The 27,752-nt window shown below is 40.7% G+C and overlaps 1 protein-coding gene and 1 pseudogene across 1 annotated transcript in view; one reads left to right on the top strand and one right to left on the bottom strand.

Annotated features, from left to right (window-relative positions):
• Window positions 1-27,752, bottom strand: part of LOC148887972 (unconventional myosin-XVIIIa-like) — a 97,042-nt gene that overhangs the window by 53,711 nt on the left and 15,579 nt on the right. Inside the window, exons 10-23 of the mRNA XM_089014247.1 lie at window positions 23,382-23,524; window positions 23,153-23,253; window positions 22,796-22,859; window positions 22,516-22,660; window positions 20,028-20,195; window positions 18,796-18,886; window positions 17,749-17,941; window positions 17,384-17,470; window positions 12,894-13,035; window positions 11,075-11,234; window positions 10,724-10,910; window positions 7,816-8,023; window positions 6,727-6,836; window positions 3,212-3,277 (exon numbers count right to left, since the gene is read on the bottom strand). Coding sequence (XP_088870373.1) covers window positions 3,212-3,277; window positions 6,727-6,836; window positions 7,816-8,023; window positions 10,724-10,910; window positions 11,075-11,234; window positions 12,894-13,035; window positions 17,384-17,470; window positions 17,749-17,941; window positions 18,796-18,886; window positions 20,028-20,195; window positions 22,516-22,660; window positions 22,796-22,859; window positions 23,153-23,253; window positions 23,382-23,524 — 1,865 coding nt within the window. The remainder of the gene's footprint in view (window positions 1-3,211; window positions 3,278-6,726; window positions 6,837-7,815; window positions 8,024-10,723; window positions 10,911-11,074; window positions 11,235-12,893; window positions 13,036-17,383; window positions 17,471-17,748; window positions 17,942-18,795; window positions 18,887-20,027; window positions 20,196-22,515; window positions 22,661-22,795; window positions 22,860-23,152; window positions 23,254-23,381; window positions 23,525-27,752) is intronic.
• LOC148887973 (zinc finger protein 394-like) lies at window positions 223-2,279 on the top strand (annotated as a pseudogene).

Below are 27,752 nucleotides of genomic sequence, written 5' to 3'. Positions count from 1 at the left end.
GTATTCAAAACTCAATCAACAACAAATAACGAGAGTGAGTTGAGTTGTATCAGTGTGGTCTCTCTGGGATCTCTTTCGGTGGGAAAACGTGGAAACGTAAATTGACCGAACACTGAGGATGCAGAAGGCTTTCTGTCAGGTTTGAAAGAATAGCTAAAACCTGGAGGCGGATAGGCACTTGATAGGTGGATAGGTGGAAAGGCACTTGAGGCATAAACTGGCATGGATGAAGAGCAGGCAGAGTCCTACGAAGCCATTAAAGCAGCAGTATGAATAAAATACAACGTTACTGGAGAAACTTATCAACAGAGGATTGTTCCGATGGGAGAGAGTGTCACAGAAAATTATAATTGACTGAAAGGACTATACAGGAGGTGGATGCGCCCTGATCACCGCAAGAAGGATCAGATTGGAGAAGTTGTCATTCTGGAGCAGTATTTGAGAGCTCTTCAACCTGAGGTCCGCATTTGGGTAAAGGAGCACAAGCCTGGAGAAGAAGCAGCGGAGTTGGCTGAGCGCTACGTAGCATCACGCCGGGAGTCATCAGTGACGTGCGTGAGGTTCATGGCTGGTGAGGCACTGACGTCATCAGTCAGATTTACAAACATGAACTACACAGAGTAGCTTATTCACCATTTGATTGGCAACAATTAACGTGTTTTGTTTAAAATGTCATGCCAGCATTCTTTATATACTGTATACAAACTGTAGCATAGAAAAAAAACGTTATCGTGTTAGCTTTACTTATAAATGAAGTCCAAGTCTCTGTCTCAATGGAGATCACTGCCAGTGAAGAAAGTAGTCCTCGATCAGTCCTGTTCCGACTGTATGTTTTCAGTCTTTTCAGTGCTGACAAATGACCGCTCCACTGATACTGTAGTAGCTGGAACAGTGAGCACGAGCTGGAGCAACGTTGTCGCTTAAGGAATAGTTTCAATGAGATACGTCTCGACCAAAAAGCTGAGAAGCTGTCCAGGAGATTTAAATTTCATCCCTCACCGTTTGTGAGCTATACAGTCCGGTTTTGGTCTTCCTTTAATTATTATCTCCTGCTTCGATTGAAAGTCCAGTTTAGAAAATTCTTTCAATTTAGATATATAATCCTCCATTCTGAAAATAAGGCCAAGCAACACGAAAAAATGACTGGATGGTTGCACTTTACTTGCTAACTTTTTACTGTAGCTTGCTCTCACTAATTCTATTATTCTGCAGCCGAGTAGTCGCAAGAAGAATCTCTAATCACCAGCGCCCCATGTCATGAGTCAGGAGAACGGTGTGCCTCACCTATGCACACAGTTTTGATAAAAATAAAATAAACAATGTAGTACAGTGTTTATGATAATCAGTGACTGTACATTATATACACCAGCTAAACTGTAGAAATGTAGTTCATATACTAAAAGCTTTTGAACACTTTAATCGCGATATGCAGAGGGACAGCAATGCGGTCTCACTGCAGAGCAAGCCAGTACAGTTAGCATAGTGATTGCGCAATCCATGGTGAGGCTCAGCCGGCTGGTGCCTCACCGCTCGCTCGTCTCTACTTAGTATCTAAACAGTAAATGTGAAAATTCAGCGATTTTGAAAAAAAAAAAAATCAAAAAATGGTGACGTTAAATGGAAAAGAAAGTTAAAGTACAAATCACTAAATAAATATAACCGTTTAATTTATTTTGTCATTTGATATTTCCATGATGACAGGTGAGGCTGTGCCTCACCTGCCTACCATGACTGCACGTCACTGGGAGTCGTACAGGAAAAGGGGACTATCTGTGAAGCTGAAATATGAGAGCCCTCAAACCATTCAGGAGGCAGACTTTGATAAAGCTGACAATGGGGCTCGGAGACAGTCTGGAAAGTTTCAACCAAAAGGTCATGCTGAAGGAGAAGGCTGTAGAGGCGACGTCACAGTGTCATCTCCTATATTCTTCAAATGAGGGACAAGTTGGAGAATTTCAGGGAGATGGCAAAGAAGCACACGGAGGAGAGTCAACAAAACCAAAAGGTGTGGTATGATAAACATGCCAGAGAGAGATTTGCACCCTGGACAGAAGGTGTTAATATTGTTACGAAAAGGTTGGAACTATTACCTAATCTCGATGATACACTTGTCCAAGCAGGAGGCAAGGTGAAGAAAAGGTGACTATTTGTTTCAATTGTCAACAAAAGTCACCTTTTGGTTGAAACCTTCCAGACTGTTTCAGAGCCCCATTGTCAGCTTTATCCAAGTCTGCCTGCTGAATGGTTTGAGGGCTCTCATATTTCAGCTTCGCAGATGATCCCTTTTCTTGCTGTCGCGCCGCATAACATCCACCTTCTTTATCTCTTCTCCCTGTAGCATCACTCATATACTTGGGTCCCTCTCATTCACACACATATTCTGTCTTGCTGAGACGGATCTTCATTCCTCTCTAGTATCTCCCCCACCTGTTCCCTACTCTCGCTACAGATCACAATGTCATCATCGTCCAAGTAGATTCATGTCTAACAGACGATGTCAGCCTGTCCATCGCCATAGCTAATAACAAAGAAACAAACAGCCACGAACAAGGTTATCACTGGTTAAAGTTAAAGTCATTACTTGGACTTGCATGGACGACGCATTAAATTTGATTGGAGTCACAAGAAAGCAGCAATGTAATGAACTCAAAAGTCTCCAAAAGTGCGTCCCTGCAGAAAGGTTCCATGCCAATTGAAAGAATGCAACCGAACAGACATACTTCATCATTGGGCAAGATCAAGAAAAAAAGACACTTCTCAAAAAGACAAATGAGTTCATATAGGGGCGACTATTCCACGGAAGGTGATGAGTCAAACTACGGATTTGGTGATCACTGGATTCGTATTGTGATTCCAATTGAATTTGAAAGATGGTGGCGCGTGAACACGCAGCGGCTCCCCTCTCCCGGCAAATTGGCGTTTTCATGTTCATCATGTTTGTTAAAGTCATTATAAGTGCCTTGCTTGCTGGGTCCGAGAGGACAGTAATTTCATCTGTGCTGTATGTCAAGCATATTAGCATATTTGACAATAAAGCTGACTTTGACTTTTTACACTATCATGTGTGATTGTGAAATCTGAGCAATGAAATTGAGTGGACAAAACTGATGGCTGCAAATGTAAATTGTTGCAATAGCCTAACTAATGTCGACATTAGAACGAAACAGTTCACATTTGTAATGTCAATGAAAAGAGTATGTCCTCCGCTCACCTTGCTCAGTCCCATGTGGTAGTTGCTTTTCTCCAGCTCCAAGGACTCCAGCAATTCCTCCACTGCCTGGAAAACAAAAATACACCAAGCGGACATATTTATGTCAACAAATAAAATGGCATTACTGCCTTTAGAATGTATGGCTAAAATCCCAGATGTGAAATGCAATACAAGTTTTACAAATATTTTGAAAGATTCACATCAGACGGGAAGCTGGTTTGCATGTTGATTATATGCAGTATGTCAATTACATAAACACTGTGTCAATTCAGTGATTGCAGTTTCATATGTTTTCTTTTTTGCACGAGACATTTTTTATCAAAAAAATTATACATTTTCAGGTTTTCCACATTTGATAGAGAAACAATGATAGGACTTTAACATGCACGACTATTTCATATGTCACGGTATGGGACAACTTAAATGACAACAGACACCTCCCAAGACAAGATGGCTCCATAATTTGTAAATTCACTTCAAATGACTTCTAATGACCGCATTTTACAAAAATTCCACCGCATAATTTTTTAAATTTGCGCTGAATATTTGCGAAGTCTTGTTTTCCGGTTGATGACGACGGAAGTGACGTGATTTGAGGAACCCCCTGAGGTATTTGTAGCGGTAGGCCCATGCCGGAGGGGGACGAGGAGCTAACCGGAGTTAGTGATTCGTCGCTTGGATAACCGCTGCCATCCTTTCGTGTCGTTTCTGCTCCTCTCGAGTCTGATCATCCAGCTTGTAAATTATTTTGTTGAACGTGATATAATTAAAATGAAGCTATTCCAAGCCAAAGATGATTACATTTTTCAGAACGGGGAACAAACTATTTGGTGTAGCCCAGCAGTGGGCAAACTTTTTGACTCGCGGGCCGCATTGGGTTCTAAGATTTGAAAGAGGGACCGGGCCAGGAGCATTTGGAGGGAGTGTTTGGGCCGGAAATACTAAACCTAAAGCATTAAAGGACAACCGACGCCTCCGGACAAGTTATGTCCATAATTTGTAAAATCACTTCAAATGACTTCGACTGAGCGTATTTTACAAAGATTCCACAGCATATAGCTATATTTTACGTTTTAAGTCTCGCGCTGAATAGTCATGAAGTCTTGTTTTCGAGTTGATGACGATGCCCTAAGTGACGTCACGTTTGGACCGCCCCTGACCGAGAAAGCGACACACAATGCATTTTGCGGTACTTTGTTTAGTCTGAAAACTTCGTGTTGATCCGTGTTGATGGCGAAATTAGAAGGAAAACATAAATAACGCGTTGGTGATTCGTTGTGTGTTGCACCAAGACAACTATTTGATACTAGTTGACACAAATTCCCAGCTGACAAATCAGCCCATTTCCAATGGAGCTTGGGCGCCATCTTCTGCATTTTCTGGGTGCTACATTGCTGTCATTGACGGCTCGAATTGATATGGGATGACTCCTTTAATCAATTGCAAACATTTATGCTTTCCTCTTCAGAACTATTTGAATCATATTCATAACTGGATGAGTAACAAGAAAGCATCTTCTCCAAATCTGAAGCCAGTGTTTTGATTCTCGAGCAAGGCAAGACGTCTTGGCGTGACGTCACGAACAAGGGGGTGGGACCTTCTGAAACTGGCCATTTCCGGATTCATTTTGAAGTCATTTTTATTGGTGTTTTTCATTTAACTAAAAATATCAGCCTGTCTGTTTTGGGTATTTTAGATGCTATAAAACGTTTTTCTGATGTCAGTGGGAAGCAAAAAAAAAAAAATGGTGCCGGTTGTCCTTTAAATGTAGTGTGTACAAACCTCATAGCACAGTAAGAACACTACAACCCAATTTATTAACTTTCTTTCAAATGTGAAACATATCCCTGAACAGTTAATAAAATTGTCTCAAGGAATATGGCGTACTATTTCGCAGATACTTGGAGGAGGAAATGGAAATACAGTGCATATGTTATTTTAATATGATTTATCAAGATTGGGTCTGGTTTTAATTGATATGCTTGATAAGTTAAGTCATTGAAGGGACAAAGTTAAAGAAATCAACATTTATTGAAAAATGGAATCAATTTCAACATTCAAAACATTATTACACAACGAAATATTCAAGCTCAATAATACCTACCGCGCGCTCAACAAACTCTCCACTGACGCCCTCGCCTTCACGCGCAAACAATACACGTGTATCGTCGCCGAGCACACAAACATAGGCTACCTGCAGTTGAAATTTGCATACTCGGCACGGCAGCCAATCAGAAGCCTGCTTCTTTCTTCCGGACTTTATCAAGCGTTATAAAGTCGTGCAATTGCATGTCATTTTCTAAAATAGATGCACAGAACCTCAGCCCAGAAGAAAGATTCAAAAGAAGCTAACAACATATGTGACGCTACAAAACGTAAATTTACATTAAACCGTGACTGTAAAGTGTACTTGAGAGTTATGAAAGGGGCTTAGTGGCTCGTAGGAAGCAATGCAAACGTTGCATTGTGCACCACAATGACAATCGATTACTCCAGCAAAATCTACAGCCATGCACATTTACCGTAAATTAAGCAAGGTAGCATTTGTAGTAGGTACATTCTTGATTTAAAAAAAACTTTATACTTTGTGACAATGTTTTTTAATGTGATTAGTTGTCTCATTGTGCTTCAAGTTGTGAAAAATGGGGCAGGCAACTTTTCAGTTATCTGCCCTGTTGTCTGCTAATTTTTTGTCATGAGTTTCAGACACTGTTTTTACTATAATTTGGGCAAATTCGGCGGGCCGGATTAAAAAGCCTAACCCGCGGGCCGTACTTTGCCCATGTCTGGCTTAGTGGCTTGTCGCAAGCAATGCAAACGTTGCATTGTGCCCCATGATGACAAATGACTACTGCAGCAAAATCTGCACTGTAGATTTGTCGTATATTATACTCTTTCATAACTGCCACAGTTTCAGTGCAGATCAAACAGACACACTTCCCCTTGAATTCTTTGAAGAAATATTCACTCTCCCACCATGTCTGAAATATGTAAAGTAACGGGTAAATTTCTTCTGTGGCCTTTTTGGTGGAGCAACTGCCTTGATCAACTGTAGCTCCCCTGGTGTTAAAACGTAGAAGTGCGGGCAAAATTTGAAGTGCGGGCCATATTCCATTCTGTTCATAAAATTTCTTGCGGGCCAATTAAAAATGGACTGCGGGCCGCAGTTGGCCCGCGGGCCGTAGTTTGGACACCGCTGGTGTAGTCAAAAGGACGCTTTGAGGACAGTCAAACCTGGTACGTATCATTCCGTCAGTCAGTCTTTTCTTTGAATCGAACACGAATGCTTTTCTTGACCCTGTGATTAAAGTCGTGATTTCATGTGAATTCCGATTCACTACAATTTTCTTACTATGAACTCCATAGTCCTTTGACAGAGATTCACCTGCATATCCTGAAGATGTGTTCACTACGATCAATTATTCGGTGCATGGTATGCAGTGACAAAAAGGGCAAATTGCTATTATTTCATCACTCGGTCCAGATTTATGAACACAGAAAAATATTTTACTTACCCTCTTCTCATCAGTCACAATGTAGTGACGGCCATGCTTCTTGGTCAAATGTGGTGCCAGGATGTCAAAACGCCTTCGGAACTCAGAGAAGACCATGTGGTCTGGGTATCCTGAATAAAAGTTGGACGGATGACAGCAAATTTAGCAAAACAATAAACAATTATGTCAAGATAAAAGAGGCCTCTTCATCCTAAAAACCTGCAACCTGTTTCTTGAGATGACCACAGATCGTTCGGGGAAAATATTTTAATGTGTACACGACTCAATACTAAAACTACCAAAGGATTGGTAAAATATCAGCCCCGCTTTGTTCAGCGGAAGGTCGGTGCTGTTGGACAGTCTGCGGCTGGATGAGTGCATGGCTTGAGGAGCCCGCGATAAGAAGAAAGGAGTGTCAGCGCAGAGCGATGCGTATGTGGAACTGTCGCGGCTTGGAATTGAAGCGGATTTATGTGGGACAGGAGATGTGAGACAATCTCTTTTTGTCAATGGATGCTACAGCTGCGTGTTTGCTTTCAACATTTAGCTTGTAGTCGATGTGCACATTCCACCATGATGTCCCTGATCCACTGGTGAAGAGATGCTTTGATCCTCTCCTCTTTCATCTGGAACTGCTTTATGTAACAAAGAGGGTACAGAAAGTGCTTAAGAATGAATGTCTCTCTGTGTCTTTGTGTTGTCACGTTATTCGTTATGGAGTTTTTTTTGTTCTTTTGACTTCAAGCCGGCGCCGCGAGAGTGGCTGCCTTTCCAGCAGCTCCTGTATTTTGTTTTTCTACTTTCATTCCTTTCATAAACTTTGCTGCTATGAAATTTCTCCACTGTGAGACTAATAAAGGTAAATCCAATCCAATCCAATAGCGATAAGAATAAAATGTTTAAATACTAATAAGAGGACAAATCAATCTAACTTGCAAAAACACTGTCAACCGTTCATTTGCATGTTTATCTTTTATTTTATATTTCACCGTTGTCAAAACAAGCAAAAGTACACATTAATGTTTACATATGTTTACCTTTATATCCCGAATAATAAGGTGAAAATCCCCATTCATGGACTTTAATTTGTTTTAAAAGAAAACCATGTACCTTGTCTGTAGATGCGCAGCGCATCAAGCAGTTTCGATCCTCGGAGCTGAGCTCTGAGAAGACCCACGTCCAATGTCATGAGGCCTGATTCAACACTTTCTGCATGTGTAACACGCAGTTCGTTTCCGCCGACCACTGCCTCAGCTTTGGGCAGCAGGCAATGCACAAAATGGACTTTGGAGCGACGCACCATGTCGATCAAGGCATCCTAAAACAAACAGGTGTTTTGATTTCTTACTGCTTTTTCTCCCATATGACTTGATTCCCCTGGTTTAAAAAAATCAATGGAGATTATTGTGACCAAAGTAACCAGGAGCTTACATTGCGGATATAATCGTATACCTGCAGCGGACATTGATGGACTGCCACATTATGTTGGCTTTGCTTTTAGCCAACACAGATAGGCCCCCGTTGGAGTTGGCTGGGATTAGTAAGCAGCAGTGAGCATGTGAGAGTTCTCGGCAAATGAATGGAAAATTGACTTTGCAAAAACGCCTCGACGACACGAATGATAAAGGTAGAGCATTGTGTGTAATTTCTAAGGAGTTTGCTTACCCCCAAAGCAGCCACACACTAAAGTTAACAACGGAAGCATGAGCAATTTAGCCATAGCAAAGCTCTTTAGCAAACTAAAGTCGAGAACACCCCACAGAAGAGGCATAGTTCATGTGCCCTCTGGAGATGACGAGAAATGATTGTTTATTTCAGAACCTTTAGTTTGTCATGATGAAGTGTTATTTCTGAAGGACTAACTTAAGCACTGTGATTTCAGGGTCTGTTTTATTGATTGTTATTATCTGAAGCAAGTTCGGTGTTGAGTACTTGTTTTATTCAGAAAAAAAAGCCTTACTGTTTTTGATAAGTTAACTTTGTAAGGACCTGATGTTGTATTTTACTTAATAATAATAATAATCATCATCATTATCATCATAATAATCCTAATATTCATAATACATTTTATTTCAAGCGCCTTTCAAAGTTCTCAAGGACACTATAAAGCACAGGTGTCAAAGTCAAGGCCCGCGGGCCAAATCCGGCCCGACACATCATTTTTTTCGTCCCGCGAAAGCAAATCAAACTTGTTAAATTCCATGATGATTGCTAAAATCTGAGCCAAAATTTCATATTTTTGGATGTCAACCTCAATACAAGTCATTATTCTTGACTTCAGATTTGAAAACGAGTTATTCATTAATTTGCTGTGTGCTCTATATGTAATATTTGAAGGGATTTAAACATTCTAATGGCTTCCCCAAATTCATAACGGCCCTCGAGAGGAAACCATAACTACAATGTGGCCCGCGGGAAAAAATGACTTTGACACCCCTGCTTTACAGTCACAGACAAGCATAGATACAATCAGAAATAAAATACAATTATAAATACAATACAATAAATATAATACAATTATAAATAGAAACAAGAGATACACAGAAAATGCAATTTTAAATAGGCGGCTTTTGAAGATGAGATTTGAAGGTGGAAAGAGAATCGATGTTACAAATGTTGGGAGGAAGTGAGTTCCAGAGTTTGGGGGCAGAGCCACTGAAAGCTCTGTCCCCCTCGTGCTGAGATGGGCAGGGGGGTGGGGAGGAATTTTGTAATTCTTTGTAGATTCACTCGTTGACCGGAATGCTTCATTCTCACAAAGCCGGTTTCCAGGCAACCCCAGGGCACTCAAAAACTAACAAAACAGTGATATTCCCCATGTGTTCGAAACTAGAGGTTGCAGGTATGACTTTTACTCATCTCAAATACAACAGAAAGTCAACGGCTAGGAGTGCATCTGTCCAAGTTTACTGAAAAAAAAACAATAAAATGTTATAATGTCACATTTTCTTTTATCGTTTAACCTGCCTCAATAATATGACTTTAAAATGAAAATATGGGTTTTCTTAGTCATTTTTAGATGACATAAAAATATTAATTAGATCAATTAATTACAGACTCCAATTAACTGTTTGTACATTCTTTGTTTTTTTTATAGCTAGACAGCACTAATTCTTGAAATTTAAAGTGTCTCGTTTCTTTGGTCTTTGGCCGAGTCGTGGGTATTATGTGTTTTTCTGCCCCTCGATTACTGCAGCTAAATAAGTTCCTGGCCAGAAACCTCATCTATTATTCATTCATGTGTTAGAGAACTTTAGCATCATTCAGCATGACTAAGCCTACGTGGTAACCACCTAAGGAGATAGGAGCGTCAGCGCAGAGCGCCGATGCGTATGTGGAACTGTCGCGGCTTGGAATTGAAGCGGATTTGTTTGCTTTCAACATTTAGCTTGTAGTAGACGTGCACATTGCACCACGACGTCCCTGATCCACTGCTGAAAAGGATGCTTTGAGCCTCCCCTCTTTAATCTAGAACTGCTTTTTGTCACAAAGAGGGTACAGAAAGTGCTTAAGTATGAATGACTCTGTGTCTTTGCGTTGTCATATTATTTGTTAATTAGTGTTTTTTGTTTCCTTTCTTTCCTTTCCTCACTTTGCTGCTGTGTTAATTCCGGGAAGAGTGAACACTGGCGCGAATGGCTGCCTCTGCTCACCCGCACACACACAAAAAAATGTGATTGTAAAGTGTCTTTGAGAGTTTTGAAAGGCGCTTATAAATTAAATGTATTATTATCATTCATTTTGACTCATTCATTTCCAATGTTTATTCAGGCTGCACTAAGGCAGTGGGATTTCCTGCAAATGTGTCCTGCTGTGTCGCCTGTTCCCCATCCGTGCTAATACTCGCGTGAACTCATACGTGTTTAGCTCATTCAAACCACGGTGGCACACCGCTCCTTGCTCATGAACAAACTTTGACACTTGAGGCATTTCCCCAGTCGCAATCACATAGAGGGGTCATAACTAGCCATCTCGCGAGCTGATTATACGTTTTGTTTGTTTGTTTGTTTTCACTTACCACTTGAAGTTTGACCTGAATACACAAACTCTTCTTCCTGACAGCAGCTACACCTGTTGTGAAGGTCTTCCTCATGCTAGTGGCCCGTCGCAGTGCGAGTTGTGAGCTTCCTTCCAGACCGGCAATGGAGCCTGATAACACCGTCGCCCCACTCGCTCGGCTCATGAACAACGCACTGATGTTTTTCCTTTTGGACGTAGATTGAATAAAGAATTCACTTATTGCTTCATAAATAATAATACGAAACAATTTCTACATTCCTAGTTTAAAGTTAGCGCGTTAGCGTTAGCGTCAGCAATATGACTGATCCGTCGGAAGCAGTGACATCATTCCAATATGAGAGCATCTTACTTTTGGGAGTCTTGCAGCAGGGTGGCTGCATTCTGGGCAGCAGGGTTATGCTTGGCATGGCTCAGCCAGCCTTGGGTATTGTACTCCACCCAGTCCGTTCCATGACTGTGGCCCAGTAGAAAAAGATGGGGTTTCTGTCCTTGCAGCAATAAACTGGTTCCTGAAATACAAAGCCTACTCATTCTTTATCATGTTTTTGTCTAATCCTGCCTTGCATATTAGTTCCCCCGGAAATCTCCGGAAAAATACTGGCCATTCTGTGGAGAACAATGCTGCAGAGAGCAAATCTTGTCAGTTGATTTTCTGTCCGCCTGAACTAAAATGGCCACTTATAAACAGGGATGAGAGTGACAAATGAGAAAAAAGTGCTTGGTCTGAGCCGAGAAAAAGTGAAACAAAATGGGATACCGATTTTTAATTAGAAATTAGGGGTGCGCGTTATACTCGAATAAATCTTCTTCTTTTCCTTTCGGCTTTTCCCTTGACGGGGTCGCCACAGCCAATCAGTGTCCTCCATCTTGAGAGGTTTGATCCGCATGTTTGTTTTGGCCAAGCTTTTACGTCGGATGCCCTTCCTGACACAACCCTCTGTATTTATCCGGGATTGGGACCGGCACAAGAAGACTTACCGTAATTCCTGGACGATACACCGTGACTTTTGTCAGAAGCTTTCAACCCTTCGGTTTATGCAACAATGTGGCCAATTTAGGCTTTTTTTTTTCTAACGGCCATCATGGGGCGCTCGAGCACTACAGAGTGAGACAGTGAACATGTGTCGAGGAAGACACAAATTCATGTAACTACGGTAACCATTCAATCCTTTTAATTGGCAAGCGCTTTATGTTCTAGTTCCGTTTTTTCTGGCTTCTTGTTTAGCTAGCTCCTTTCGTGGATCACTTTGCCAGAACCTCGCTTTTCCCTAAATAAACCTTTTGGCACCGCTATTTATTTGAGTCTGCGTTTGTGGGATCTACATTCCAAACAGTCTGCGACCCATGTCAAAGCTAGCTACCTGGATGTCGTAAACATAATGCATACAGCATGAAAATAGATGTAATTGCACCACACAGACATTTTGATTATTATGCGCAACTGCGTGACGTTATATCATAGTTATTTGATGTCATCTTTAATTATAATTTCCATGGAATAATAAGAAAGAAAAGCTTTTCCTCATTGCCCCATTATAAAAAAAAAAAAAAAACAATAGACCACCTTTTGCTTCACTCCTTTGTGGATGTGAGCTGATGAAAGATGGGCATATCCACAATGTATAATCACATTGACTTCTGTTAATACAGCCACGTGTCGTTTTTCGAGTGTGGTCACTCACGGTCGTGCTTTAAGGGCACGCATGTCACACGTTCAGTTGTGATGAAAACACTAAAAAGAGTGGATTTAACAACAACAACAAATCTGAATTGGGCATCATGATTTGCAGTGTGTTTGTAGCCTATCTGACTGTGACATCTGCTGCTAGGATGAAAACTACATGTAAATGTAATATTTTGCAACCATTTCAGGTTGTATCACCTGAATGAATATAAATTTCTCCACTGTGAGACTAATAAAGGCATATCCAATCCAATCCAATCACGCCTGCGGTCCAAAGACAGCTGGGATAGGCTCCAGCACAACCCCCGTGGCGATCAGCAGATCAGATAATGGATAGATGGATTGTATGCTGTGTTTGTATAGAACCTAAAGTTCCCGACAAGTTTTGTGACACGCGTGATTTGTGTTTATTCAGTCGTATGGGTGTGTAGCTGTGATTTTCTGGAGCTTCTACTGGGTGCGTCAATTGACAGATGCAGTTCACCTTTCCGTTCTCCCTCTGTTGAGCCATAGTAATCAAAGAGCCTCTCCAGCATAGTCTCCTCTGAACCGTGAGGATTAATTGCCTCTTCTTCCATCAACCATAGAAGGCCACGGGCCTCATCTGTCCTGGCCAGAGTACGGACCTGAAATTGATACAAAAAATATATATAGGTATACAATCGTGGTAAACGGTTTACATACATTTGTGAAGATCATCATGTCATGGCTCTCTTGAGTTTCTAGTTATTTCTACAACTCAGATTTTTCTCCGATTCAGTGATTGGATTAGATACTTCTTTGTCGCAAAAACATTCATGAAGTTTGGTTATTTTATGACTTTACGATGGGTTAACAGAAAAAGTGATTACATCTGCTGGGTCAAAAATATAAATCCTGCAATATGAATTAGCAATTTTGGTGACTTAGAAAGTGGTGTCAGCAAAATGAGCTTCATAGCATCGCCTCTTATTTTCTTGTGAGTTACTATGACTGACGACAGTGCAAGACCCAAGAGCAACAGTGCAAAAAGTGTTTCTAAGTATAAAGTGCATGGCCCTGCTTTGTCACTGCCACGACCAGGAAGAAAACGCAAACTCAATCACCTGCTGCTGAGAGAAAATTGGTCTGGATGGTGAAGATTCAACTGAGAATCACCAAAAAGCAGATCTACCAAGAATTAGAAGCTGCTAGAACACAGGTGTCAGTGTCCACAGTCAAGTGTGTTTTGCATCTCCATGGACTGAGAGGCTGTTGGAAAGAAGGAAGCCCTTGCTACAAAAGCGGCACCTTAACGCTCAACTGAAGTTTGCTGCTGACCACATGGATACAGACAAGACCTGCTGGAGGAAAATTATGTGGTCAGACGAAACAAAAATCGAGCTGTTTGGGAACAATGCCCAGCAATATGTTTGGAGGAGAAAAGGTGAGGCCTTTAACCCCAAGTACACCTTGCCTACCGTCAAGCACAGTTGTGGTGGTAGTATCCTGTGGGGCTGTTTTGCTCCCAATGGAACTGGTGCTTTACAGAGAGTAAATAGGATCATGAAGAAGGAGGATTACCTTCAAATTCTTCAAGATAACCGAAAGTCATCAGCCCGAAAATTGGGTCTTAGGCGCAGTTGCGTGTTCCAACTGGACAATGACCCCACACACACATCAAAAGTGGTAATGGAATAGCTAAATCAGGCTAGAATTGAGGTTTTCCAATGACCTTCTCAAAGCCTTGACTTAAACTTGTGGACAATGCTGAAGAAACAAGTCCTTGTCAGAAAGCCATTGAATTTAATTGAACTGCACCAATTCTGTCAAGAGTAGTGGTCAAAGATACAACCAGAAGCTTGCCAGAAACTTGTGGATTGCTACCAAAGGCGCCTAATTGAAGTGAAAATGGTCATGGGACATGTTACCAAATATTAGCGCTGCTATATATATATATATATATATATATATATATATATATATATATATATATATATATATATATATATATATATATATATATATATATATTTTTTTTTTTTTTCAACCAGCAGATTTGATCACTTTTTTCTGTTCACCCATAGTAAAGTCATAAAAGAACCAAACTTCATGAATGTTTTTTTGTGACAAAATCACTTTTGTTCCAATTTTTGTTCCAATCACTCTATCAGAGAAAAATCTGAGTTGTAGAAATAACTGGAAACTCAAGAGAGCCATAACATTATGGTCTTCACAGGTGTATGTAAACTTTTGACCACAACTGTATAGTATAAATAATCTGTTTTGACCAAAAGTATACACAATTTTCACACAAACATTTAGAAGACCAAACAACCTAAAGTAATGGCTTCTGGGTTTTCTTTTAAACACCGAGTACAGTAAAATAATGAAATTCCCAACTCTAAAGCCTTAATTTTTGATACAAAACAAATTTCCTGAGTATGCGTAATGTCTGTGAAAGGAAGGTTGAGGCATACTTCAAATAAGATCGTCACAAGACATGTTTAAGATACAGTGAGACCTCAACTTACAAACACCTTATCTTACAAACTTTTCGTCTTACAAACGTCAAATTTATGAAAATTAAACCTTATAATAAGCACTATTTTCATAATACACACCCACCACGGCTGGCGGAGTGATCTTCGGCGGAAGCACACGACCTAACAGCACCAGAGGTTAAGTTACCAACAGTCCTTGTGGAAGGTGACTCTCCTTCCATAAGCCATCAACAACCATCAAAAAGGTAAATAAAACTTTATTTTACAGCACAGTTTATTTCTTTAATTACAGTCCTCATGTAATGCGCCTCTCTTTCCAAACAGCAATTCCCTTTGACCTTCGACCTCCAACGCCATTCCATCAAGCCATCAATGACCATCACAAATGTAAATAAAGTGACTTTATGATACAATGCAGTGTATTTCTTTCATTACAATACAATAGCACATTTATTATACATAGAATAAGGTATGTTGTGTGTAGTTTTAAGGCTTATTGAGTTGAAAAGTATATTTTATGGAAACCCGGGAACAGATTACAGTGGTACCTCGGTGCTCGACCATAATTCGTTCCAGGACCTTGTTCAAAAAGCGATTTTTTTTCGAACACCAAAACCACTTCTTTGCTCCTGTCTCTTGTGAGTTGACAAGGGGGGGGGGGGGGGCTATCCCAGCCGTTCTCCACCCGCTGTCATTCTCTAATCACGGACACAGGGCATTTATACGGTTCGCGATCACCTCGCCAATGCCGGATAATTGACTCAACTCGCCACGTGCCTGGACTCTTCCTTCGATGCGCGAGTGTATCCGGTCCGAGGTATTTTCCCTGCGTCCCGTAAATTTATGTCATCTTCCGGGATTTCGTCATTTTGCACACTCGTGTGCCATTTGCTTTTTGGCGGAGTAAGCGGGTCGGATCACCCCCTGCCTTCTTACTCGCTGTGTTTTCTTTTATTTGTGAATAAACATCCTGCTTGGTTAGTACGTGTCTGCTTTGGGATCCCAAACATTCCACTACGTTCCGACGAGTCAGCTGCCGTCACTCTCGCTCGGAACGTGACAGCTTTGGATGACTCGGCTACAGGATGTTCTTTTCTTTTAAAATATCTATCCAATGACACTTGCTCTCATTCCCACAGCCACATCACTAGATTTCACAGCCTCCTTATTCTTTAATATCGTACTGATCGTCAATTTCGCCATGCTGTATTCCCTCGCCAGATCAGACACTCGCACACCTCCTTCATATTTTGCGATTATTTCTTTCTTAAATGCAATAGTTGTACGCACTACTTTTCTTTTGTCACTTTAAGCAGCACTTAACTTACTTTCTTTGGAGGCATGATTAGGGGCTAAAACTCTTCGTACACCTATATTAAACACTAGAGCAAAACGCAGCACGTCCGCTAGCGACAACAGTTGGCCCGTGCGCCGCTCAGCCCCCCACCCTCGCGATACACACTTTTCGCCTTACACACTCTGTCTGGGAACCAATTAAGTTCGGAAGTTGAGGTCTCACTGTACATGTTGTCTTGGTGACAAGATAAATAGGTAATGGATTCGATATATCTTTAAATCACGTTGATTAAAGTAGAAAGGTGTAATATAACTTGCTTTAATAAAAGTAGAAGTAAAAGTCAAGGTCTTTCAGAAATAACAGAGAAAATTTGGTTTTCTGTTGAAAGCTAAACATGAAAAAATGGATGGATGGTTAGCCGATTGAATTTTTATTTTTATTGTTTTCATGTCACACAAAAACAGTTCATAGCAAACTCAGTATTGTGAGTGACTAGTATATATGTACTAGAGCTTGGCGATAGGACAAAAAGAGAACATAAATATTAGCAGGAAAAAAAACTCATGTCAACTCCGCTATTTTATATGTTATCGTAGTTTCATAATAATTTGGGGCAGATTGGTTGAAACCAAAAGATGGAAAAAAGTACATTATCGCGATAATGTACGCACAGCAGAGGGCACTGTGTACTATCGAGTGTTGAGGCGCGCTTCGCTCGAGCTGTGGCGCTACAAGCAAAACGCGCATTCGTTCAATGTTGTCAACTAATACCTCCTTTTCCTGGTGAACTTTCATGAAAATGTGAAAAATCTGGGAAAATCCAGAGGACATTCTCCTTTGCAGCACAACTTGGTGTGACTGATGGGACAATGAATTCTGCTCTCTCCCAGAAAATACTGAAGGAGAATGTCCAACAATCAGTTTGTGCCATCAAACTCAAGCGCCATTGCATCAAGAAAATTAAATGAAAGTCTTAGCCAAGTCAAAGTTCAGATTTGAATGTATGTGAGATGCTGTGGGGTTCCTCCAATGCAGCAGAGTTGAAGCAATTCTGCAAAATACGAATGGGCCAAAATTCTTCCACCACACTGCGAAAGACTCATCGCTAGTTTTCACAACTGACTGATATTTTAAAATATTTTTTGTGAATATTTTTTCACAGCATTGTATATATGGAGATTCCTGAAACAGCCCCCATTTGATGATCCCGCTTACCATAGCTTGAGCTGATGCTTGGTCGATAGCTGCTACAGACACTGAAGGACTGGATTCTATGTCATCTAAAGCAAGTTCTATGTTTTCCTAAATGCAGGGGGGGATAAAGTGATGGGTTAGTCATCTACGTCATAAGCAATAGTTGATAAAATTATTAAAATTTTGACTAATTGATTGGGTTGAAAGAATCTGACCATTAAAAGTGAGAGAAGAAATATACAATTAAAAGTATTAAAGTTAGCAGAAAGAAAAAAAACTAAACTATTGTGATCATTTTGTGTACATATCCATGGTTCCTTTGCATGAAAGTTCATTTTGTCTGTGATGGCCACTGTTCAGTTTTGTCTCTAATGACCCAACAGCACCTCTTTGTATCGCTCCATTTCTTGGACAAACGTTTGTTCATGGAACAAAGTCTGAAGCCGCTCTTGGGTGTAGTTATGACAAAGCTCCTCAAACGTAGCTCCTCGCTGCTGCTGAGCAAGAAGAGGGTTCTGGAAACCGGGAGTATCCATGATCAGAAGGGAGCATAAAGAGTGTTGACTGGACTTCAGGGCCCTGAAAGCAGATCAAACATGGCACCTTCAGGATCTGAAATGAATCTCAATGGGGTCCCCTCCTTTCTCTCTTCGGAATGTGTGGATCTTTAAAATTACCACATCTTGCGCACTATAAGGCGCACCGGAGTATAAAGCGAACCTTCAACGAATTACGCATGTTAAAACATTTTCCATATATAAGGCACACGACATTATAAGGTGCCACAGGAGCTAACCGGAGCTAGCGATGGATAACCGCTGTACAACCATTAGACAATCTACATTGATGTTGACATTTTTGTTATTCATGTCCTTATTTGCCACATATCACTGAAGTTGATGCTCATATTGCCAATTAACGGAGCTTCATATGTCGTGTCCTTCACCGTTTTTTTCGGTTGCATACGGCTCGAATTGATACGGAAGGACTTCTTTAATTGACCACAAACCACTTATGCGTTCCTCTTCACAACTATTTGAATCCTATTCACAACTGGATGAGTAACAAGAAATTATCTTTTTCAGAATCTGAACTTTCTGAAGCCATTGTTTTGATTCTATAGCAAGGCAGTTTGTGAAGGTGTATCCTGACGAGGGCACGAACTGGGGGCGGGACTTTCTGAATCTCTCCAGTTTTGAGCTCATTGGTGATTGGTCGTTGGCAGTTTTGGGCAGCTTTAAGGCATTTTCATTGGTGTTTCGCGTTTGACAAAAAAATATCAGCCTGCGTGTTTTTGGGTATTTTAGATGCTATGAAACGTTTTTCTGATGTCAGTTCGGAAGTAAAAAAATGGTGTCGGTTGTCCTTTAAGATTTAAAAGTTGTCCAACATTTTTACACAGCAAATGAGAACTTGAAATTCAAAAACACGACCTGTTTATAAGGGATATCACCAGAGTAAAGAGCTCTGAGTAGAGTCCTGATGCCATTGCCTCCAAGCACTCCAGGGCCGTGACCTTCAAGACTGATACAACATACAGACAAGCGAAAAAATTGAAATACATTCTAACTCTCTTCAATAACAAAATGGCAGCAACGTATATGTTCACAAACAATCCTAAAATGTATTATGTTTTAGGTTATTTGTTGTTACATCTGAATACGCAAACTCATATACTGTTCAGTCATGCTTACATGACATCGGCTGACTTTTTTCTTATGCTTTGTTTTAACAACATCAATGGAAGATTCAGCATACGCAATTTAACCAAATATGTATAACACAAACAGGTTTTAAGATTTCCACTCTAGTCTGCCCACCCAAACCAAGTGTGATAGGACAGACTCAATATTTTTGAGAGCTGCAAAAATGTGTTGATACTGAGGCTTTTTCTGGGGGTGTAGTCATGTCAATTGATTTGTGTTGTATGTTTATGAGCATCCACAATATGAAATTGTAACTGAGAGTTTAGCGATGAAGTGTCACCTCCAAAAGTAAAAATACAATTGACGTTGAAGAAGACATTGATGAGTGTGTTATAATCCTTGACCTTTTGGGTATTTACCTCATTCAGTGGCAGACAATGTGTAAAAATGTGTCCACTCCAGTGCCAGGGTTTTTGTCATTTACACTCAAATTCCAGGACCCACCGAATAATGACTTTTAGAACTACATCAACATTGATTGCAGCGTAAGAAAAAAAAAGTTCATTCCGAAGTTATATAGGTCTGGAGTTCTCTGAGCTTGAAATGGATGCAGCTGTACAAAAGGCAACTACCGCCCCCTCATCGGAGGGAAAAACATTGCCAGAGGTCTGACCAGAACTTTACCAGCACCCAACCCCCGCAAGATAAAAAAATGAACAAATTCAGGAATGGAGCTCTACGTCATGTTTTTCAATTCCCGAATAAATTTGGGAATGGCAGTGAATGAGTTAACAATGCGATGTCACGTCATGTGTTAACAAGTACACCTGGAAACTGAAATGTGTGTCCTGCATTGAAGATTCTACAATACCCATGATCTGATCTGAGAAATATTCATGATCAGTCATTTGATAATGCACACATTCAAGTGCACTTAAAAGAAATGTCCACATTTTCTCCACAGGCCTAAAAGTATGAAAAACTGACATGACATGAATGCTGGTACTTGGAATATATACCTGAGTCACCCTGGCCATTTTCATCCGGACCGCCTCTGAATGAGGTGGAGTGCTTCATGCCTTTGGGCTGGTTCTTGAAGATCGAAGACGATAACTCCTCTAAGGTGCACCCGAGAAGGTATGCTGCCTTCTGGGCCCATTCATGACGGGCAAACTGCCTGCGTCCAGCTAAAATGAATTTAGAAAAATAAACAAACATCTAAATAAAGAAAGAAATATCATATTTCCCATATATAAGGTGCACAGGACTATAAGGCGCACCCTTCAATGAATGACATGTTTAAAAACGTTTCCATATACAGGTAACATCGGATTTACGACCAGCTTGACGTACGACCATACAGACTTACGACCATGACATTCAGACCCTATTTTTTTTAACATTTTAATTCGACGCCTGGCACCGCAACGCGCAAGCTACGTGTACGACATTTTTGGCCAGCCAGACAGCATCTCACTCTCGCACAGCAATCGACCGTGTGATGGCACCAGAGGGGGGGGGAGTTTCCCAGTCATTTAGTCTCCAAGTCTCTATTCAACATTTCTAATGGATTTCGACTTACGACCATTTTGACTTATGACCGTTTGGTCGGAACGGAACTCATAAGTCGGATGTTACCCTTATCAGGCACACCACATTATAAGGTGCAACAGTAGAGGCTGTAATTACATTTTATATATCCCAGCGTGGACCACAAACTACTCCGACAGATGGAAATGGAGTCGGTGGCTGTTGACAGTAGTTGTGAGACATGTTGTGCCTCAATATTAGTTCACATATAACGCATCTCGGCGTATAAGGCAAGGGTCATCTTTTGAAGGAAATGAATGCTTTTGCGTGTGCCTTATACACCGGAAAATACGGTAAATCAAATATTGCTCAATGGACATTCATTTTACAATTTGTTTAATACTCAAAAAGGTTGTGGAGGGGCGCTGGAGCCTATCCCAGCTGTCTTCGGGCAGTACGACGGTGACACCCTGAACCAGTTGCCATCCAATCGCATGGCACAAAGAGAGGCACAATCATTTGCGCTCACACTCACACCACGTATTTTTTTCTGAAGAACCTATACTGTATAGTCTTAAAATCAAATACCTATGTTACAGAGTTATCAGGTTTTTAGAGTCAGTCTGCGGAATGAGCCAGGAGGAAATATTTCAATCCAAGCTGCTCAACTGAAATATTGAAAAATGGAAAATTATACCAAAGGCAATATTATTGGACACACACGAGGAGAAAAACAACAATTAAAAAACAAAAACATCATTGTGCCAGGTCAGAGTTGCTGTTTCACCCAAGAAAAAAAAAGGATAATAAAGGGGCGAGCATGAAGAAGCAAACAAGGTGCAAAAAAAGGCCAATTGATCAAAAGAAACAGGGACAACAATACATATACAAATGTTAAATATCTAAAAGTCAGGTTGAAGACAATAAGAACAGAAATGTGATAGAGAACGGTTGAACGAGTGAAAAAGACCAAAGCGTGGGCATGGTTGTCCCGAATTACCTTCATCGCCATCTGCATTTGGTACGGTGCAGCATGCAAACATACGGGTAAAAAAAGAGGGTTAGAAGGACAACGTCATTGATGTATTCATCAATTCAGTCACAAGAAAAATATGCATCAGTGTGCTAGAATCTCAAGAGCCCCTCATCTTGCTTTTAGAGTAGACAAACACCACTTGGTACCATCTTGAGTAAGTATTCTAATTTGAGGGGGAAAAAAGTATTGCTTTATTCAGTATGTTTAAAAATATAGAAGTCACATCAGTTCAAACTCCCCTTTGCTGAGGTGTCAACCCCGTTTTTTTTTGGGCCACGTTTTAATGACAATTTTCCTTGGCAGGTCATCATGTCGGAAATCCTATCGAAGTCAAGGTTAACAGTTTATCCAGCTGTTGTTTACATTACTTTAACTCATTCACTACAAGATGTGCAAACATTTGTCCACTCCAGTGCCAAGGGGTTTTCATCATTTTCACTATAAATGCAGTGTTGTCAGCCCTTTTACAACAACAATGAGAGACAGACAGACAGAGAGACAGACATACAGGCAGGCAGAAAGACAGATAGAATTTAACAGTAATAAACAAAATAAAAGTCGTAGTTCAAAGCTTCTTTGATCTATGACGTTGGTTGTGTCGCCGCTGATTAGTTGAAACCAAAAGGCGTCCATGCGTACTTGTTTGCGCTGACGCATGCACAGCAGAGAGCAGCGGACTATCGAGTGTAGAGGCCCACTTCACTCTAATAGTGTCGCAACAACCAAAACAATGAATTCAAATGTGTTCTCGGTCAATACTGTCAACTAATACCAGGTGCGTTAGCATCTTACCCAAGTAAGATTGGGTTAATAACGGCACATCTACAGTATGTCACTAGGGTCTATATTTACCTAGTTTGATCTCGATGCCAAGTGTCACGTATCAATAAAACAAATCAAGACAAGGGATCAGACTTAGAGACACAAAAAGATGTTCCTACCTTTAGTTGCTCCGGCAGCTCCGAGGTGATAAATTGCTCCCAAGATAAGCCAGAGAGCCTTCTGCTCTTCAGTAGAAATGCCCAACACCTTCATAGCTGCCTGCAGCTTAGTAAACTGCTGGGATGCTCGCTGTTTATCCTCTGGCTGAATAGGAGAAAATCAGATCAAAATGTGCTTCGTTCTATTTGAATTTGAAGGTGTTTCTTGACCTTTCAACTGGTATTGTTATGGATCCTTAAAATTGGATACTTGTTGTCTGCAGAACCTTTATAGAATTACCTTTGACTGTGGAATGATGCCAAACGTGCTGTTCTCAGCCAGATGGCTAAAGTGTAGTTCAGTTCTGTAAAAATAAAACAAAAGTAAGACTTGCAAACGTGAACAAAACAATATTGCTGTGTGTTAATTGTCTCGGTAGTAGGTATCCAAAATGATATTGTGTATTGCAGTAATCACAACACACAGCTTCGGGGAAACGCTAGTATAAATAATAATATTATCTTCGACAAGAAATAAAAAATGCAGGTGCGGCTAAGCGGATGACTAATATTACCTAAAAGTTTGTGACACATATACAGTAAATGTCCGAAGGTCGTATCGGATCTATTTTGGCTTCAGAGATATGGATATATTCACCTCAGGGTGCTGTCAGCTCCAGAGATCATGTAGTAGAAAACGTTGAAGGTTGACTCATTCTCTGGTCGTCTGCTAACCCTCATTTTCTCCAGCAGCATTGTCTAAGCAGAATTTAAAAAGAACAGCAGAAGCCACAGTTCTTCAATTAAATGTGTTCAATGACACCAGTCCATTTTTTTATTTCATTTACAGTACGTCAGGGATTGATTGATTGATTTTGATTTGTTACCTGAATGGATGCAGATGCCACTTGTCCAGCTTGATCAAAATCAAGCGACACCACATGCGAGAAGCGACTGGCATTGGCGTTCAAAGAGGTGGGAGTGTTACCGAAAGCCTCAAGGATTGTGTAGACTGCTTGCCACTTCTCCGCTAAGTGACAAGAAACGATAATTACATGTGTATCATATACATGTGATCACTTCATAAACACAATATAAATCAATGCAAATACAGTAAAGTCTCGTTATATCGATATTCAAGGGAGTCCGAAAAATATCGATATAACCGGGACTATCGATATATCCGATATCAATATAACGAGACTTTACTGTATTGTCGAAATCTTAGGTTGGCATGGTTCTTGGCCTACAAGCTGTTACTTTTTTTTCTTGTGGCTTTAATTCTGAGGTGTTTAATTGATATTTTTGGATTATTAGCATTATGCTACCAAGACATTTATAAATAATCTCTCCCAGTCTTTGAGTTTTACATTTAACACTATAAAGCACAGGTGTCAAAGTCAAGGCCCGCGGGCCAAATCCGGCCCGCCACATCATTTTTTTCGGCCCGCGAAAGCAAATCAAACTTATTAAATTCTATGATGATTGCTAAAATCTGAGCCAAAATTTCATCTTTTTGGATGTCAACCACAATGAAAGTCATTATTCTTGACTTCAGATTTGAAAACGAGTTATTCATTAATTTGCTGTGTGCTCTATATGTAATATTTGAAGGGATTTAAACATTCTAATGGGTTCCCCAAATGCATAACGACCCTCGAGAGGAAACCAGAACTACAATGTGGCCCGCGGCAAAAAATGACTTTGACACCCCTGCTATAAAGCCTCGATTTATAGTCATTTTAAGATGGCGCCCCCCGTGCGACTGCCTCTGCAGCAGCTTCTTCCCCTTTTAAAGTCCCTTTCCATCCTGTTATTTTATTTATTTATTTATCCGTACGTGCTTTGTTTATTTTCGTTCTTGAAACCGACGGTGAGGAGATGGGCATCCTCACTTCCGCTCATCGCCGTGATTTTTTCACCGCTCCTGTGAACAGGGAAACCGCTCGCACACTGGATGCCGTTGTTCACAGTCGAGACCAGCTGCTAGCATGGAGAGCTAATAGCGGGCTAGCGGCCTGACTGCACTGGGTAGCTCCTTCAGCCAGAGACTGTTACACCCGCGCTGCAAGAAGGAGCGGGACCGCCTTCCTACTGACTGCTGTCATGCTTCTTAATAATCAGACGTAAATTAAAATAAATTAATTAATAGACAAACTGGACTCTTGGACTGTAAATAGCACAGCCACCTTCTGTTGACTCAATACAGTTACATATATCAAATATGCTTTTTTTCTACTTGCACTATGTACAGTTCTTTATAAAAGAAAAATCACAGTTACAGTATATCTCGGTCCTCCGACATTTCTATCATGCTTAAAATACTTTTTTTATCTTTTCACCACCCCCTCCCCGTCCGCCCCCTTTCAAATTGCTGCTGTGGACCGCAAATTTCCACATTGTGGGACTACTAAAGGCTTTCTGATTCCGATTTAAATTAACTTTAACTTACACTTTTCTGATAATTTAGAAAAAATGTGATCTTCAAATGCAAGGACGTGAAATGCATTACAATTTGGAAGTACCGTAACTCACCCTGAACAATGAAATAACCAAACATGTCACAGGGAACCAATTAAACTGCCCCCCCCCCCCCCCGAGTTGCATTCATGTAGAATCACCGTTTCATTATTTTGTGTAGTTCAGTGGGAACCTTGGATGATGACGAATGGTCAGAAATCTTTGCCAAAACACTGCCTGCTTATGACCTAAGAGTAGCTATTGCTGAAGTTTGCTCCTGGATCCGGACAATAGGAAGCAGGATAATAAATAAATACATAAATGAATAAATACAGTAAAGTCTCGTTATATCGATATTCAAGGGAGTCCGAAAAAATATCGATATAACCGGGACTATCGATATATCCGACCCTGTTTGCATGTAATTTTCTCCACGCGTGCATAGAAATAGTATCGATATAACCGGGACTATCGATATATCCGATATCGATATAACGAGACTTTACTGTAGTTAAATAAATAGATCAACCATTTCCACGTGTGCATGTATAATGTTAATTTAATCCTTGGCTACACCTTACAAATGATAAATAGTGTGTATGGTGAGTATTCACCAGTCCTTGATTCCATCAGCCGTGTTCGGTCTGTCTCAGTGTCTTATCCAGACGCTCCCCCACTTACGAACATTCGAGTTACAAATAACAGTGCGTACATACAAACATTCTTGTGGGTACAGTATGTCGAAAAATGTTCGGACAGAGGTGCTGTCAGTTAGATTTTGTATTGCCGGCCTATTTCCGGTCGAGCTCGCTTGCCATTGGCTGCGTACTGTGCTTCAATTCATGCACATGCACTCACACAAACACAGAGGTTTCAAAGGCTGGATGTTTACACGACGGACACCAAGGCTGACCAATCAGCGTCCGGCTGTGCTGAAGTGTTGCCAATGAGTTCAGGCCCTGATCCACTGAGCTCGCTTACGATTGGCTGCGCAGAGTATGTTGGCGGGGAGAAATCGAGGTCGCTGTGTCGAGTATGTGGGCAGGAAGGAAATCCCTCTTCCTCGTTGACGCTACAGGAGGAAGCGATGCATCACAAAAGTAATGGCTGCTGCCACTTAATTCAGTAATTACATGCCAGCAGCTTCAGTAATGGCTTACTGAAGACCCAAGGATATATGTTGTCGTACTACAGTAGGTGTGAATTTATTGTACCTTTGTTAAAGCGTCTGTGTTTTATATTTCCCCATTCAGTGTTTGACTTCAACATACATTCCATACAAAATATAGCACTGAAGCAGTTTACAAACTGACCAACAACCGCTCGTAACATATCTCGTTCGTAAGGTGGGGAGCGTTTGTACTTGGATAAAAAGTGGGTGTCCCTTCGTGCAGTGTTTTCAACCTTTGTTGAGTCAGGGCACGTTTTTTTTTTATATTGGAAATATTTTGTGGCACACCACGAACCAAAAATGTTATAAAATGACATTATGGACAGTATATACAGTAAAGTCTCGTTATATCAATATCGTTTATATTGATAACACTGCTTATTACGACACTATTTTCATTTCCCGTGCACATTTCTAGTCTTTTTATGTCTAATTAGTTCCGTTTAGTACAATTCGTGGTTTTTACAATAATCCGGTTACTACGGTGCTCTTTTTCATCTCCCGCCAGCCATTTTGCTATGTTTATATCGATACACGCCATCGGTCGCGCCATCGGCCTCACCATTGGTCGACTTGGTCACGTGACTTGGTCACGTGAGTTTGTTACGTGACCAGCTCCCGTGTAGCAGAGCCATTTCCATTTTCAGACGCTAGCTCGTGTGTAGCAGACAAGATTGAAGTGTTTGTGTTAAAAGGTAAAAATGTGAAGCAGAAGAAGATTGATGACTTTTTTAAATTGTATACATAATACAGTAAGATGTAAGCGTTGCAGTTTCCCTGTTGTGTTATGTACATGCCCACTGTACTGTATATGAATGCAATCGTTTTTTGCAACAATGTTTCTTGTTTTGTCTGCTGAAGCGCAATGATTTTGAAAATTATTAACATTCCATACTGTGTATTAAAGGACAGCCGATGTCACTTTTTATTCAAATGCAAATAAAAATGACTTCACGCCAAGACGTCTTGCATTGCTTGTGAATCCAAACAATGGCTTCAGATTCGGATAATATGCTTTCTTGTTACACATCCAGTTATGAATATGATTCAAATACACTGTAGTTCTGAAGAGGAAAGCATACATGTTTGCAATCGATTAAAGAATTATATGTGCCATTTTGAGGCAACATTGGGGGAACATCTATCACCCCAAAAAAAAAAGGCACAAAATGGCGAGCTCATGGCCAGCTCCGTTTCTTATATGGCGCTTGGATGCCCTCTTTTGGCGGCTTTTGTTAATGCAGTTCGGCGCAGGACGGATATATCGACAGTACGGTTATATCGACATTTTTTCTAACTCCCGAGAATATCGATATAACGAGACTTTACTGTATAATGTTTAGAAGGGCCGCCTTAATCCAGGTCAGAATCTTGTACAGAGCCAAATTCGTAGTTTGCAGTTGCCCTTTTTAAAAACTTCTCCATAACTGTCACCGCGACGTCTCATGTGCATCATTAGGTCATTTAGAGGAACGAGGCAATCAGCTACGTACCCTCCCAGTCTTTACTGCACGGACACCGGACGATGACATAATATTTGCAGAAAATGTTTCGGAAATGTTTTATAAAATTTTAAATGTTAAAAAAGTGACATTGGATAGTTTGTCACGGCACACCTGACGACCTC

This window comes from Hippocampus bargibanti, linkage group LG14 (assembly GCF_051943395.1).
Source record: "Hippocampus bargibanti isolate YZ-2025 linkage group LG14, ASM5194339v1, whole genome shotgun sequence".
Taxonomy (NCBI): Eukaryota; Metazoa; Chordata; class Actinopteri; order Syngnathiformes; family Syngnathidae; genus Hippocampus; species Hippocampus bargibanti.
Note: the sequence above shows the minus strand (reverse complement) of the source record. Positions and strands in the feature narration are given on the sequence as shown.